The 16,205-nt window shown below is 43.3% G+C and overlaps 2 protein-coding genes across 2 annotated transcripts in view; one reads left to right on the top strand and one right to left on the bottom strand.

The window, feature by feature from the left end:
• Positions 1-8,206, top strand: part of DPH5 (diphthamide biosynthesis 5) — a 35,829-nt gene extending 27,623 nt beyond the window's left edge. Inside the window, exons 6-8 of the mRNA XM_081195072.1 lie at positions 2,452-2,491; positions 5,083-5,186; positions 7,730-8,206. Coding sequence (XP_081051198.1) covers positions 2,452-2,491; positions 5,083-5,186; positions 7,730-7,941 — 356 coding nt within the window. The 3' untranslated portion in view covers positions 7,942-8,206. The remainder of the gene's footprint in view (positions 1-2,451; positions 2,492-5,082; positions 5,187-7,729) is intronic.
• Positions 8,207-9,081: 875 nt separating this feature from the next.
• SLC30A7 (solute carrier family 30 member 7) overlaps positions 9,082-16,205 on the bottom strand; it is a 33,784-nt gene continuing 26,660 nt past the window's right edge. Inside the window, exons 10-11 of the mRNA XM_081195052.1 lie at positions 14,254-14,403; positions 9,082-13,011 (exon numbers count right to left, since the gene is read on the bottom strand). Coding sequence (XP_081051178.1) covers positions 12,964-13,011; positions 14,254-14,403 — 198 coding nt within the window. The 3' untranslated portion in view covers positions 9,082-12,963. The remainder of the gene's footprint in view (positions 13,012-14,253; positions 14,404-16,205) is intronic.

Below are 16,205 nucleotides of genomic sequence, written 5' to 3'. Positions count from 1 at the left end.
CCATGGACTGAAAGAAGATCAAACCTATCCATTTAAGGAAATCAGCCCTGAGTGCTCACTAGAAGGACAGATTGTGAAGCTGAGGCTCCAATACTTTGGCCACTTCATGAGAAGAGAAGACTCCCTGGAAAAGACCCTGATGTTGGGAAAGATTGAGGGCACAAGGATAAGGGGACGACAGAGGACGAGATGGTTGGACAGTGTTCTCGAAGCTACTAGCATGAGTTTGACCAAGCTGCGGGAGGCAGTGGAAGACGGGAGTGCCTGGTGTGCTCTGGTCCATGGGGTCACGAAGAGTTGGACACGACTAAACGACTAAACAACAACTAAGAAACTTCAGTAGCAGAAGAAGAGATGTGGCTGGAAGAAATTGCTTTGGCTGTAGCTTCTATCTATAAAGTAGTGTGAAGTAACTGTCCTGTCAGTGCAAGGATTTCTGCTTGTGCCATGGGGCTTCACCTCTTCTCCCCACCCCTACATGCCTACTAAATCCATCCTAGGCATTTCCCAAGTCTCCAGAGCATATTTGGGAATGATGGAGGGGGAGGAGAAGAGAGGAAAGTCCCACTGCACAAGCAGAAAGCCTTGAGCTGACAGGACTACGGAGTTGGATACCCATTAATTTGCAGTGGGTCTGCTCTGACTATGGCTTAGTTAGATGTCACTCCCTGACTGTTAGCATTTACAATTTGGCCGCTTCTTCTTTTAACCATCGCCTTTGTCTTGAATTTTGTTGGGACTTGCATGCCTTCTCCTGCGTATTGCGTCTGTTCTGTTCTTGTTTGTGTACAACTTGAAGGTTTGCATTGGGCGAAAGATGTAAAATGAAGCAGAAATTCTAGGTAGGAAATCGAGACTGCAAAAGCTAGGAAACACATTGGGTTGTATCAAGCCAAGTCATACTTGGCATAAGCCCACTGAAATCAATGGACATGAACCATAGCCGTTGCAAGTCATCAGGAGAAAAGGCAGTGATAGAAATAGTGACAAAAATCTGCCACACAATGTTTCAAAGCTCTGACAAAAATTAGATTTGTTATTTGAGATGGTTTACCGAGATCTGAATACTTCTAAGCTTAGAAAACTTCATGGAACGACAAAAGGCACAGCTGCATATTTAAATGTACAAGAGAATGAGTTAGCGCTCAATGAAATGAGCTCATTTTACCAAAATCTGCAGTCCACCTAATTCAATAGGAAAAGGTGACTAATGTGGTTGAAGGCTTGCCATGAGTCTTTTTGGGTTATTTGATTGGAGACAGGAAGGCACAACTAATGGGGCTGCTTGCATGTCCAGACCCCTGGGTTTCTGCCCATAGCTCATTCATGCCGCTCTAACTTAATAGACGTTCAGTTTCAAAAAGTTTCATCTCCTCAGTGAAGCACGATACAAAACATAGTTTTCCACTTAGAAGACAGCGAGAGGAAACGCCTTCGTTGATCTCGTCCGTTCTAACCCCAAATGTGCTCATGTAGCAGTAAGTCTGCCCTAAAAAATCAACAGAGCTTGTTTCTTGGCTGCAATCACAGTTTTAACTTCCTACAGCTGATGTGTATTTAAGAGAGTTCAATTAAAGGATGCGGTGTCACTTTCCACAAGAAGAAAAACCATTGCAATGAATTATGTATAATAGATAGTGTCTTAAACATAGTCTTATATGTTAATAGTGAACTCAGTCTGCGGGTACCTAACACCGGAACCTGCCTTACACTGCATCGCAACAGTGGCTCGTTTAGCTGAGCCACATTGGCTGGCTGGAGGGTTTCAGGCAGCAGTTCCCTGCCAACTTGTCCTGGAGATGCCAAAGATTGACCCTGGGAGATTTCTCATGCAAGATGGATGCTGTACCACTGAGCTGCAGACTTCTCCATGCGTCTCCAAATTAGGACCATCCAAGCATACCAGCCAAGCTAGATCAGGAACAATTAAGAGGCTTGGGGCTGCTTGGGATTTGCAGAACTACACAGAGCCTTTGGGGGAGAGAGAGATACCTAAAAACAGCCCTGGAATGATGGCTGAATGAGTATCACAGGGGGAAATGGAATGATGACTGGCTGGCACAGTCAACATGAAGAAGAAGAGTTTGGATTTGATATCCCACTTTATCACTACCCTAAGAAGTCTCAAAGTGGCTAACAATCTCCTTTCCCTTCCCCACAACAAACACTCTGTGAGGTGAGTGGGGCTGAGAGACTTCAGAGAAGTGTGACTGGCCCAAGGTCACCCAGCAGCTGCATGTGGAGGAGCGGGGCACAAACCCAGTTCACCAGATTACGAGACTACCGCTCTTAACCACTACACCACACTGGCTCTCTGGGTGTGCATGAAAGAGAGATACATTTCTTATATCAAACACAGCTCAATAAAAAAAAGTTCTCCGTCTTAATGCTTGTGAAAGTAATACACAGGCAATTGACTTAAAGTGTATGTCCCGTTTTGTTTCCCTGCAGACATTAAAGTCAAGGAACAATCGCTGGAGAATCTCATGAAGTAAGTTGTTTCTTCAAAAGTGTGTGGTCTGCAACTGATAATTCACAGCTTAGTGCTGGCATGTAAGTGAAACGCATACTAAAACCACGGTATAGAGAAAGATTTTTCTCCATGTTTCAATTTAAGGTGTGGTTGGGTGAGGGGGAGGGAGCCAGTAGCCCTCAAAATGTTACTGGACTCCCAACTCCCATTCAGCACCAACCCAGCATGGATAATGGGCCCCCACCCTTGAGTTAAAAGGACCGATCAGCTGCCGTTCTAATCACATTTTAGGCCATCCGGGTTGCTCTCTTAACTAAGAATTGGAGAATTTAGGAATCCTGCTTAAACGGTGAACATGAATGGTGAACACGGGTTCCAAAATATCACTGTAGACTTAAGGAGGAAGTGCCCTCTCCTGGCACCCAGTTTGGTTTTGTCTGCAGTCCATCCCGCAAGATGAAGCGACTTGCTTGAGGCAGCACTGGGATAGGTGAAGGCAGGAACCGGCGTCTGAATGATGCAAAGCAACTCTTCGCACTAGCACTGCCTGTCAATATAGATAACACTTAGAGGGATCAGCGGTCTGAGTCAGTGTAAGCAGCTTCCGGTGTTTCTGTTGCAGGATGGGGCTCGTGGCAAAGCAGCGGTGATGGTTGTCTTGGTGTCTTTTAGCATCTAATGAATAATTTTTTAAGACTGGGGCAAAGCTCTTGGTTTAATAAGTCTGTTCAGTTTCTCAGGTTCCATATGCACCCTGTATCTCCAGTACTAAGTGCCCAGAGTTAGGCTAGCTAGCTATGACCCCTAGTAATTTCATATGTGATACAGTGGCACCTTGGTTCTCGAACAAAATCTGTTCCAGAAGCCCGTTTGGCTTCCGAAATGTTCGAAAACTGAGGCTCGGCTTCCCATTGGTTGCAAGAGCTTTTTGCACTCAGCGGAAGCTGCGTCGAATCTTTGGGTTCTAGAAAACATTCAAAAACCAGAACACTTACTTCCGGGTTTTCAGCGTTTGGGAGTCAAAATGTACGGTAACAGAGGCGTTCAGGAACCGAGGTTTGACTAGTTTCGTTTTTCTCCTGATCGCTCAATATTTCTAATCTAGGAGAGATCAGTCGAGTCAGCTTCCTTCTTCCTCTCCACTGGAACTATTGATCACCTCCAGACACGTCCTCACTTTGGTCTAGATTCACATCCACGGAGTCCGACAATCTCTGGTGGAAATTTACCTTGGAACTTCTTCATAAGCTTTGCTCTTGCCAACTCCAGGGCTGGCAAACTTTGCAGAAAACAACCCTTTGAGAGCTGGCTTTGGGGTCTATAATTATGTAACTATACAGTATCTGGTAGAAAAATACAGGCTTCCCTTCCAATTTGGAACGGATAGCGTGCTCTCTGATGTATCTCGGCAGTTACAGTAGATTAGCAGGGGTCTCAAAATATACGTGACTTGTGATTGTGCCGAGGAGGCAGCGCGACATGTGGCACCTCTCAGATGCGGAGAGCATTTTCAGTTTACTCATGTAGGCTCTAATTCCTAGCTTGAAAGCTGCAAAACAGCCACGCAGTGGCTCTGATTCACAGCACACGCACAGAGGAGACTTTCATCAACACCAAGCGACTTAATTGTCGGTAGACGCTTCTTCTGCAAGCTGGCAGTTCTGGGATGCTGACGCCACAAAAAGAGCCTGCTAGTAGTGTCTGCTGTTCCTGTGGCTGTAACATACACCTGGATTCGGCTGTTTAAAACCTTGGAAGTGTTTGCTTTATGTCTCCAGCTGATCAGAGGGCAGCGTGTATAACACTTGCCTGCTTCTCACCAGCGACTGCCCGTAGACCTCCTTTCTGCGGTGTATTCCTTGCCAAAAACATGATGGATGAGACAAAACATGCACAGACTTCTAGCAAGGTTCTAATCTAAATGGGCCTCTACCCTCGTACCTACAGGACCGCCTCTCCTGTCCCACGGAGAGCCTCTAGGTCCATAAATAGCAACACCCTAGTGGTCCCGGGCCCTAAGGAAGTTAGATTAGCCTCAACCAGAGCCAGGGCCTTCTCAACACTGGCTCCGGCCTGGTGGAATGCTCTGCCTCATGAGACCAGGGCCCTGCAGGATCTGATTTCATTCCGCAGGGCCTGTAAGACAGAGTTGTTCCGCCTGGCCTTTGGCTTGGAGCCAATTTGATTCCCTCCCCCTCTTTCTTTTTTTCTTTTTCCTTTCTCCTCCTGAGATGAGGCTGCATTTTAATATTTTAATGTTTCAGTATTTTAATGTTGTATTTTAATCTTGTTTTTAAGTTGTATTCATTCAACTTGTTTTTATTATTGCTTGTTAGCCTGAGCCCAGCCTTGGCTGGGGAAGACGGGGTATAAATAAAAATTATTATTATTATTACATTTGAGAGCCATTTGGCTGCCAGCCCCTCTTAAGAGCTTCCAGAGAGTGAATGTGGTTTGATGCGACAAAGAAAGTTTTATCTTAAAGCTTAAGCATTTTGGGCAAGCCGTGTGAAATTCAGCTTGGCTTTACTGTACACGGACCCCGCTACTTGACTGGGATACAGGGGGGACAGTTGCTGACCAGACTACCGTACCTTTCCTTCCATCAGGGGGAAGAAGATTTATGAGCCACCCAGGTACATGAGCGTGAACCAGGCAGCGGAGCAGCTTCTCGCTATTGTGCAAAACAGGCAGCTACAAGGCGAAGAACCAGGTACGCACGTGAGCTCTGGCCGCTAGCATTTGGAGGCTGGCTGGCCCTCCCCTCCTTTGTCCAGACCGCAGCAGCATCAAATAACTCGCAATTTGGGATGGAGATGGGGGCCCTCTTGAAATTGGCAGGCTGGAAATTGCCTACCGAGGCCAAGCATTCGCTGTGGTTCATCAGCCACAGTGAAGTGAACTTCAAGCAGGAACCGAGGCAGAGCGCTGTAGCCACAAAACGTTGGCCTGCACACAAACCAGCCACAAACTCCACGAACCAGTTGGTTTTTTTAAAAAAAGAAAAGAAATGCAAATCCCATATGAACATACTTTAGAGTGAATCACTTTGACCTTACTCTGTTCGCTGTACAGTGGTACCTCGGGTTACATATACTTCAGGTTACACACTCCGCTAACCCAGAAATAGTGCTTCAGGTTAAGAACTTTGCTTCAGGATAAGAACAGAAATCGGGCTCCGGCGGCATGGCGGCAGCAGGAGGCCCCATTAGCTAAAGTGGTGCTTTAGGTTAAGAACAGTTTCAGGTTAAGAACAGACCTCTGGAACGAATTAAGTACTTAACCCGAGGTACTAGTGTACGTGCTTTTCCTGGAGCTACTAGTTGCTGCAGAAACAGCGGAGGCGCATTGATCCTGGGAAAGTGTGTCTTAATAGTCAACTTTCGACTGATCTAGGAGTTCTCGCTGGTTAATGAAATGCAGAGACTTTCCATAGGGCTGTAGGGTGTCAAATGGCACAAGTAGTGATTGGGTGGAAGCAATGACAAAATGCTCTGCAAAGTCCAGCTAGCTCACATGCACTGCCTTTCTGAAACAAAACGGGAGGCACAATTAAGAGCCCGGAAAGGATATGAAAGAATTAGCTGTTATCAGTGGAATCAGTCTCTTTGATTTTCAGTGGAGTGGCCTCTCTAAACGAGCCCTGTTTGGAAGGAGGCAAGTCTAAAAAACTATGACACACACAACTCCTTGCAATCCAATCAGTGGTGGACTTTGGGCTTTCACATTTCAGCAGCATCCTATGTGACACCAAAATTTGGCACACTAACAGACGCCTCTTGCCTTCCGTTCCAAGTCATGTTTGCGGCGCCCTCTTGACTCAGCGGCCAGTGCGGGTGATCTGGTCAAGCATCCCTAAATCTGCCTCTGATCCAATCAGGCTCCATGCAGGGATGCAACAGAATTTAACAAAACCTGCAGGTACATTGCAGGCAGCTTACATCAGGATGGGTGCTTTCACCTTCCTACGTAACACATTCCACTTACCCTTCCTTGTGGGAAGTTTTGATACCAGCAATACCTTCATATTAATCACAATTTACCGTATTTTTCCATGTATAAGACGACCCCTATTTTGGGGGACTCCAGATTAAGAAAATGGGGGGAGATTTCCCAGAGTTTTTGAGCTTTTGGGGGGAGGGGATTGCCAAAAATCGCTCACCCACCTGACCAACGCTGCCAATCGCACGCGTCACCAAAGCCAATAACCATCTGCCCACTCGCCGCCAGCAGCCACCAATCACCCGCCCAATTGTCGCAGCAGCAGCCAATCGACAGCAGTCCTTGCCGCTGCCACCAATCACCCACCGAATCGCCGCTGACAATCTCCTGCTCGCGGCTGCAACCAATCGCCCGCCCCCCCCCACTATCCGTGTATAAGACGGCCCCCAATTTTAAACATCATTTTATAATTTAAAAACTTCGTCTTATACACGGAAAACTACGATACTTAGTAAGGTAAAAAATGGTAAAGGACCCCTGGACGGTTAAGTCCAGTCGAATTCAACTATGAGGTGCGGCACTCGTCTCCACTTCCAGGCTGAGGAAGCTGGCATTTGCCCACAGACAGCTTTCCAGGTTCTGTGGCCAGCATGACTAAACCACTTCTGGCACACAAAACACCGTGACGAGTGCCAGAGGGCATGAAAATGCCGAGCTCAGTCATACTAGCATCTTCCCCACACTGCAGCCCTGTCTAAGCTTTTCTTGCATATTCTCCATGGTTCTCCAAATGGTGGTGGACTCCAGAGCCATCATCCCTAAACATTGGCCATTGCTGGTTGGGGCTGATGGGATTTCTGCTAAAATGCCCGGAGGACCTCAGGTTCCCCAACCTGCTCTGGTCCTTTTTCTGATAAATCAAAGTAGTTACTAGGCCAGGAGGGCAGAATCAGTCTTTTCGGCTAGGCAGCCTTCACTTGATGACTCTTTATGAATGACTACTTACCCCACTGGTTTATACCTGCAATTCAATACCTTGAGAATGAGAACTTGCTTCCTGGGCTTGACACTTCTCACATTTGCCACATCCTATTGCGAAGAACTTGAGCAATGTACACGTGTGGGTTTTTTGTTTTTTTTTTAGAGAAGTCTATATTAGTCTTCAGAGGACAGTGTCTTTTTTTAAGCAGCGTGTAACTTTTTTTAGGGAGAAAGCATCACTTCCTGCAGAAGTGTGCCAAGCGCACCAACCTCTTTCACTATGCTTCCGTAATATTCTTTGTTCTCTTTAACTCCCCCCCTTTTTTTTAACAGAAATTGCAGAAAACACCGTCTGCGTAGGCTTAGCAAGAGTGGGCGCAGTGGATCAAAAGATTGCTTCCGGTACTCTACAGGAAATGACTACGGTGGCATTAGGCGATCCTCTACACTCTTTGATCATAACTGGAACTTTGCATCCATTGGAATTAGACATGCTCAAGCTCTTTGCAGTTGACAAATCCATTTTTGAGCACATGGCTGAATAAATACTTGTTTACGCACATGCTGAATCTGGTGTCACTAGTTAGTCATACGTTTTGCAAGAGGGGGAAGCCCACCCCAACTGTCCAAGTAGACTGCCGGAAAGTCCTGTTGCCAGTCCCTATGAAGACACCAAACTATTTACCAAGGAATACAGCCCACGGAGCAATAATCAAGTCTGGTCGTTTGGCAGGCTGCCTAAATTCGGTATGAAATGCATTTTTTTTAAAAAAAAGTTACCTACCAATAAAAAGCCAGTTCAGAATGAAACATGTTAAAATATGCTTGCTTTTGTATATTAGAGAACAGTTTCTGCATATCAGTATAAAGTGTTGGTTGTTCTAGATACAGAGTCAGTCTTCCACTGAAAAATCCAGGCCCGTCTGTGCTATGGCTTCTCTCACAAAATGTGTGCCCTCTGTACATTTTAATGGTCATTCTGATCAAAGCACAATTTGTTTACTTGGGCGCTAAAACCCTCAGTAGCCTTGGAACTGAACGATGCTGAAGCTTTGAGAAATGAAACGCATTGTGCGTTTTATCGGCTTACATATGTAACACATTAACAATGGCTTGCATCCAATGCTCTCCATATGTGAACAGACTTCTGCTTACACAACAAGCCTTGGATTACAGGATATGATAGCCAGAGGAGAGGGAAGAGACATGGTATTATTGCACCAAATAATGTAGCAATTCTTTTGACCATAGCCGTGCATTCATGGTGGTTTAGATTTTGACCTCACCACAGCTGAGATAGACTAAGCTTGGATCCAGTGTTCCTCTTCTGTAAATCTTCCATTGGCCTTCAGTGCAGAAGAGATTTCTCTTGTCATTGAGGGGGGGGGAGAGATAAAACTATTTTCATTAATCCTCTCTACAGACACTCAGGCAACCTTCCACACTGTTCTGAAGGGCCTTCCAAGTTTCCAGAACAGGTTTCCAGGGTAGGGGATTGCCTCTTCTTCTCCTTCCATGAGTGAGAGCTTTGGATGTCACAAGATTTGACTCCCAACTTCTGGTTCTTACATTACATTTGTCCAGGAGATGGTTTGCTTGAGGACAGCCAGGAATGTGCAGATTGCGCGCACACACACACACACACACACACACCAAGGAACGAAACACACAACATTTGAAAAATGTTTGCAAAAGGAAAAAGTTTATTGATAGGAAAATTGATCCCAAATATTGTCTCAAACATATTAGCTGTTTAAATATTCCAGAGACTGTATTCAAGTAGAAAAAAATATGCGTTAGAATGTCCAGTATTGCACTTACGGCAAGTCAGACTGGCTACTCGCTTTAGCATTCCCAAACCAATTACAGTATACACAGTCGTCCATTATCTGTAGTCACCTCTTTGAATTCACTGAAACAGTGATGTCCTTCAATTGCACCGGTACATCATGCGTTGAGAAATACAACAGGCTGACTGACACCAGAGCCCCACTTTATGTGCAGGTTAGGAAATGGGGTTTCAGCACTGTTTTCCCATTCTATCTGATCTGAAAGTACTAGTTACAATTTTGGCAATAAGATCGCTATGCCCATCAGTTCTTTTATGGTATACCTCTGGGACGTGAACTATGTGAGCACTGCTTCTGTTAAACAGAAAAATGCCACAGAAAATTGATCCCAGGCCAAAATTAGAACTGTTCAGGTAATGGGACTGTGAAAATAAATAAAATATTCCATATCCACAGTGGCATTTTCAATTCCAACCAAACGCTTGGCGTGGGCCTGTGCATTTTCACGAGGCTTGGTGGCAGCATTTAATCAGTCAATGAGCCACAATTCTTGGAGGGTATAAAGCAATTATCAGAAGACTGAAGATCAGGTCAGGATAGGAAACAGCACTTAGAAGGGGCACACAAACACAAAATGTTGCAGGAATACAAAAAAAATTACTTTCGGCAGCAAGAATCAATGCGACAGCAATGTAGAAAATGGAACGGCGTTAGCCAAGTTTAAGAACTTGAGCTGAACTGCCATATTTGAATGAAATCGTGCTGCACTTCACCTCCCCCTCAAAAACGGAATTGCTCCTTTTATTTGCACTGGCAATAACCAACTGCCAATCTCCCATTTCCTCACATCTATCCCAGTATCATTCACCTGGTCAAATGCAGTTAGCATCCATTCTTCGGTTTTTAACCCTTTGCACTATTCTAAAGCCCTAGACCATGCAATATTTCATTTATTAATCAGGACTGCCAGTATCTTAATGTAGTTGGAAGCTTTCCTTTTCAGAAGTGATCTTTATCCTGTAAAAGCTTCGGGAGTAAGAACACCCGAAGGCTGTTGGCTACCATCTGTACCAACATCTGCCCTATGCAGTGGTTTAATGTTGTACAACACGTTACTCAAAAACTAGACCGATCCTATGACTGCGTAGTGTGCCGACATCCAAGCCTAAAAGTATAAAGGACACTTTTTCTTCACTTCACACAACTTAAGGGCTTGGTTGACAACAAGCTCCAACTAATATAAACCTCCTCCCCTAAACTGAAGACCTTACATTATCATTAGAGAGAAACATGGACGTTTATTGGGTAAGCACCCCTATTGCACTAGAATCTCACTTTGGCAGTTGTGTAAAAGCTGTGCATTAATTTAACCTCTGCTGCCAAAGTTAGATAAAAGCAAATTTCAAAGCCACGTGTTTGGCAAAGGATGATTTAACTCAGTATTTGTCATTTGGGTGAGAGAAGTTAGAACAAAGAGGACTACTTCCATGGGGAAAGGCCTGAAGCAAATTAACACCAACTCAAAGGTTAAGCAATTTCTAGGCTCTCGGGTTCAGCCGCAACCAATGATTTAGTGTGTGCTCAACAGAAGACACAAGCAAAGTTCTGAAATATCGACAATATGCACGGAAAAAAATGAGGGTTCTTTCTTACCTTTAATTAAAAGCCATTTTACTGAAATGGGTTCAGAGCCAATGGCACTTCACATTAATCTACAGAGGTACACCGTATCTCTGAAAGGGAAAAAATTGGAATTTGCTATATCGTGTGGAAAAAGGGTATGTGCATTTTCTACAGCGTATGCACCCACAGGGTATGTTTCTCACAGTGCACTTCTCACATTATATGGGAATCTTCATGTGTGAAGCAGCCCTGATGTGCCTTGTGGAAAGGAATGGATATTACTGAAGAAGTGTATTGGGCCACAACTCATCTTCAGACCTTGAATTAGAGACTGTGTCTGATACTTGCATTTCTAAATGAATAGCAAGCAAAGTAAAAATAAAATTGGCAAGTAATGGAATACACAGGCCGAGTTAAGAGATACATTTTAAAAGGAGATTATTCCCATAAAAACCAGAAGTTCCACGTTACAGTCTTTTAAAATAGAAACTAATGTACCAATACAATTCCATTTTAGGCATTTCTGATGCCTAACTTCATTAAAAGCCATGAATAAATCTCCCTCCAGCTAAAGCTAAGCCAACTGGGGGGGGGGGTATCTAACCATCGGTTAGCAGCAACTTTTGTTTTTCTAAATAAACTTGTCTTGAAACACAACTGTTCAAGCAAATGGCCTTTTGAGGGGGACGGAATCAGGTGATTTTCATTCATTTGAACATATGTGCAATCATCTTTGTTGATTAGTAAAAAGGGACTTGCTTACTACCATACATTCCTATTCCAACTTCAGCTTCAACGTTGGAAACGAGAGATGCGTTTGTGAGATCTTTGTTATTCCGTCATGAAGCGCTCTGACAGTTGCCTAGCAAGCCTTTATACATTACACTAGCATTGCAGGATAAACCCAGGAAATATATTGCCCAAGGTGAAGTTTAAAAAGAATATTCGTTAAGACAGAAAATGAAAAATGATGGCTGTGAAGCAATATTTAGCTGAACCACACAGTTCACTCAGAAGACTCTCCTTCTTCAGGTATTAAGTGCTGAAGAACCCATGGCTCATTTTCAAATCTAATGCAAAAAAAAAAAACCCTTTCAAAATATGCAATCAGATTGAACAAACCAAATTATATTCCATGATAATGTATACATAATGCATGGGCTTTATTGCATATACTAGTTGAACTGGTGGATTTCTGGCCTGAAGAGCTTGTGAATTAATTCTGAACATGGACTGTGAAGCAAAAGTTCAGATCATCTGTTGACTATCATATACAAACCTTCATTCTGCAGTTAAAGTAAATCTGCCAGTCAAAGCCTCCAGCATCAGTCAACAAAAGAGGCATTGCATCCTTTGTTTTGAGTGCTTTGTTATTTTCTAATTACCGTTAAGAATGTGAAGGTGCTATCAGCCTAGATTTACGTCCTGGTAGTCAAAGGTTTTGTAAACAAACTGTGTAATCATTTTATCTTTGTATTGTAAAATTGAAGAATCACCTCCTTGGAAGTTTAAAAATGTAACAGAGAGAGAGAATCTAATATCTACCATTATGCAATTACACATAAATCACACCAATCACAAGCAAGAGTCCTATTGGGTACAAGTAGTAGCCATAAAAATTAATAAAAATCCCCGATGTTCAATATCTGTGCTGGCAGATACTTTGACGGAAAAGGCACTCTGAAAACCCAATATGGTTTGGTTCGTTAAGTTTGCAAAGTACAAACAGTCTTACACGTTGTAGAATGTCAACCAATGTGACATTTTAAGAAAAAAATAAAAAATTATTTTCTACCCACCCTCCCTGTAGTTAACACTGGCTTTCTGGGAATAAGCAGTAACTTCCAGCAGCTTCACAAAAAGCAAAACCAATGATTGCAATACCACATTATCATTAAGTTTGCTGCAGGAACAAACTTGGCCAGTAAATCCACAAAGGTTTGGAGCTCGTGAAAGTCAATCCCAAGTAGTCCAGGGCCACGCAGTTTTTCGGTTTTTCTCTCTTTATCTAGCCCACAAGGCAGCAGAGTCTGTTCAGTTTTGGACAACCGTAGAGAAGACGGGAGCAGGTCTCTGTTCCAAAGGAAGTACAGTGTCTTTTAAATCATGACAGTACTAGAAAGCTTTGGTCCAACGAGACGGTCGAGATATTTGCTACATAGCGGCAAAGTCAATCTGTACATAGAGCTGCCTCACTCCAGCCTGCGAAGATAGAAGGAAAGAAATACATTGGAATACAAATTCTAGGGGATTGTGTGAACCATGTCAAAACCTACCAATCATTAAATGGGAATGGATTCTCTTGTGCATTTATTACATTTTGATCCCTCCTTTCTTCCAAGGAGCTCAAGGTGACAGGTACCATTCTCTTCCTCATTTATCTTCACAAAAGCCCAGGAAAGTATAGTTTAGGCTGCAAGGAAGTGACTGGCCCAAGGTCTACCAGTGAGCTTCATGGCTGAATGGGGATTTGAACCCCATTTCCCCAGGTCCCAGTCCAGTGCTCAAACCACTATGCCACACTGGCTATGGTTGTGAAATTGGCTAGCAAAAGCATGTGACGCGTGGCACGTTTAGAGAAGCCCACCAGAAATTAATACAAAATACACCCTGCACAAATTCCTCTGTTTAGGAAATTTAAACGGAATATCAAATAGCTAGTGGGGTAGCTCAGATCAAATTGTGTGGAAATCTCTCAGAAATGTAAGAAATCAAGATAGCACATTTTTTATAAAAGAATGGAAATGGTTGATTGAATACTTACAAACAAGCTGTAAACAGATAAGAACACTGGCAGGATTATTGTAATAACCTGCAGCTTTATAAAAGTATACATTTAAAGTAGATGAATAAATGATTAAGGTAAGTTAATTTGGAATATGCAGAAAATTTAAGGAACTGCAGAAAGAGGGGGAAAGAAGTTGAGTTTTGAAATGTTCAAATGATTGTAAAAATATTGAAATGTATAAAATTGAAAATCATATTTATTTAATTTTAAGTGTGAATATCTCTCTTACACACACACACACACACACACACACACACACACACACACACACACCCCACACTGTGCTTGTTTGGTTCTTACCCCCTTAGGCTGCCAGTGACATGCAGAGCTAAGGATCTAGCCAGCTGGCCAGTTCCTGTTCCTTCTGATATTTAAAAAAATATAGGCTAGCCTGCTTATACATACATACATACATACATACATACATACATACTACATATGCAACACTAGAATTATCAGAGCAAAAAACGAACATGAATCAGCATTCACAGCAATCACATATTGAAAAGGACAAATCATAGACTGATCACTACAGAACACAAACCGTAATCACCTTGTCCTGTTATTCTTTACTCTTCCTTTCCACAAAAACAGCATTACCTCAGCTGAAAGGAACAGTGCCATTCCTACATTTACACGGCACGCATCAAACATACCTGAGTAAAAATGTTGTGAGTCTGGCTTAGAATCCACTTTGCGTCAGCATCTGGAGCTACAAACAGTTTCAAAGTCCCTATGTAAACATCAGTACAAAGGGTCCAGAAATGAGGGTCGTGTAAACTGTAAACTCCTTGCAACTGCTGAACCTAAAATACATAAAGAGGCATTTAGAAATCAATTTTTTAAAAGGGAAACGAGAGAAATTTAGTGGTATACAAAAGAGCCCCGTGAATGAACAATGTATGCCTATTTCTTTTGTTTAAACTGAGATGCAGCAAATGTACTTATAGACTCTTAGAATTGTAGAATTGGAGGAGACCTTGACGATCCTCTAGTCCTGCTCCCCTGGCAATGCAAGAATATGCAGTTGTCCCATATGGGGATGGAATCTGCAACCTTGGCATCATCACCACTAACCAAATGAACCATGGTTGTCTAACTGCATTTATAGCCCACCTTTTTCTCCCAAGAAGCTCCAGGTGATGCACATGGCTCTCCCACTTTTCATTTCATAACCACAACAACCCTGGGAGGTAGGTTAGGCTGAGAGGAAGTAACAGCCCCAGTCACCCAATGAGCTTCATGGTCAGGTGGGGATTTGAACCATGGTGTGGGTTAAACCACAGAGCCTAGGGCTTGCCGATCAAAAGGTCGGCGGTTCAAATCTCCGCGACGGGATGAGCTCCTGTTGCTCGGTCCCTGCTCCTGCCAACCTAGCAGTTCGAAAGCATGCCAGTGCAAGTAGATAAATAGGTACCACTCCGGCGGTAAATGGCGTTTCCGTGTGCTGCTCTGGTTCACCAGAAGTGGCTTAGTCATGCTGGCCACATGACCTGGAAGCTGTACGCCGGCTCCCTCGGCCAATAAAGCGAGATGAGCACTGCAATCCCAGAGTCGGCCACGACTGGACCTAATGGTCAGGGGTCCCTTTACCTCTACCTATCCCTACAACTGTGGTCCTAGTCCGACATTCTACCCAGTACACCACATTTATTACTTTTATTTATAGCATTGGCATCAGACTGTGTGGCATCCTATAATAAGAAGGCCAAATTCAAGCCGATTCTCTTTTTTACCTTGAAGACTAATAAAGCAATCCCAAACCTAGGTTCCTCTGGGAAGAGAGCCATTTCTTCAACTTCCTTCCCATAAACTGGCTTTCAATCCACGTAGGACGAATGGTCCTTTGTGCCGTTTGAAACATTACTGTTCGCCCAATTCAGTATGACCTTCATATTGAATGCACGCTTGCAATACATTGTGTTTAAAATAATATGCTTGATTTTATCAGGACTGTTTTGGCTAATACACATAATCCCTTGAATTAAACAAAGGACCTCACTGCTTACAGCTTGAAACCTGAGAACATGTGAATTAATTACACAGGCAAGCTTTCTTCTGCTGATTTAAGTGTGCAGAAGGTCATCAGATGTTCAAAGAGGCAAATAAAAATATTTCTAAAACAGACTATATAGGCCTATGATGCTGTGTTCCAATATCTTCTTGGAATTATTGTATTTTACACAGAGTGATATCCAAGAAGTATACAGCTACAATGCAGAACATTGCATTCTCTGACCCTCTCCACCCCAGAGTATATTACAGGCTTTTTTAAACATGTGGGGAAGGTACAAAGAGCAGTTTCCATCATGAAGCACCCAGTGACTCAAGAAAAATACTAGACGCTATGCTTGTAGGATGTCAAGCATGCACCTTCACTGTTCAGCCTTAAATTATGAGCATCGAGAGCATCAAATATCAGCTAGTATCAAACCAATGCAGTACAGAAACTGTACAAAACCAGAAATTTGTTCTATCAGGTAATTAGATGTGTTTCATCATATTACGCTTTTGATCATTCAGGAAGAAGACGTGTACAGGATTTGTTGGAGGACATGTGTCCTTCAGACGTTCGGCTTCTGCGATTCTATTATCCAGGAGCATGTTT

This window comes from Podarcis bocagei, assembly GCF_964188305.1.
Source record: "Podarcis bocagei genome assembly, chromosome: 5".
In the NCBI taxonomy this organism is placed as follows: Eukaryota; Metazoa; Chordata; class Lepidosauria; order Squamata; family Lacertidae; genus Podarcis; species Podarcis bocagei.
The sequence above is the reverse complement of the archived record's forward strand: the minus strand, read 5'-3'. Positions and strand labels throughout refer to the sequence as shown.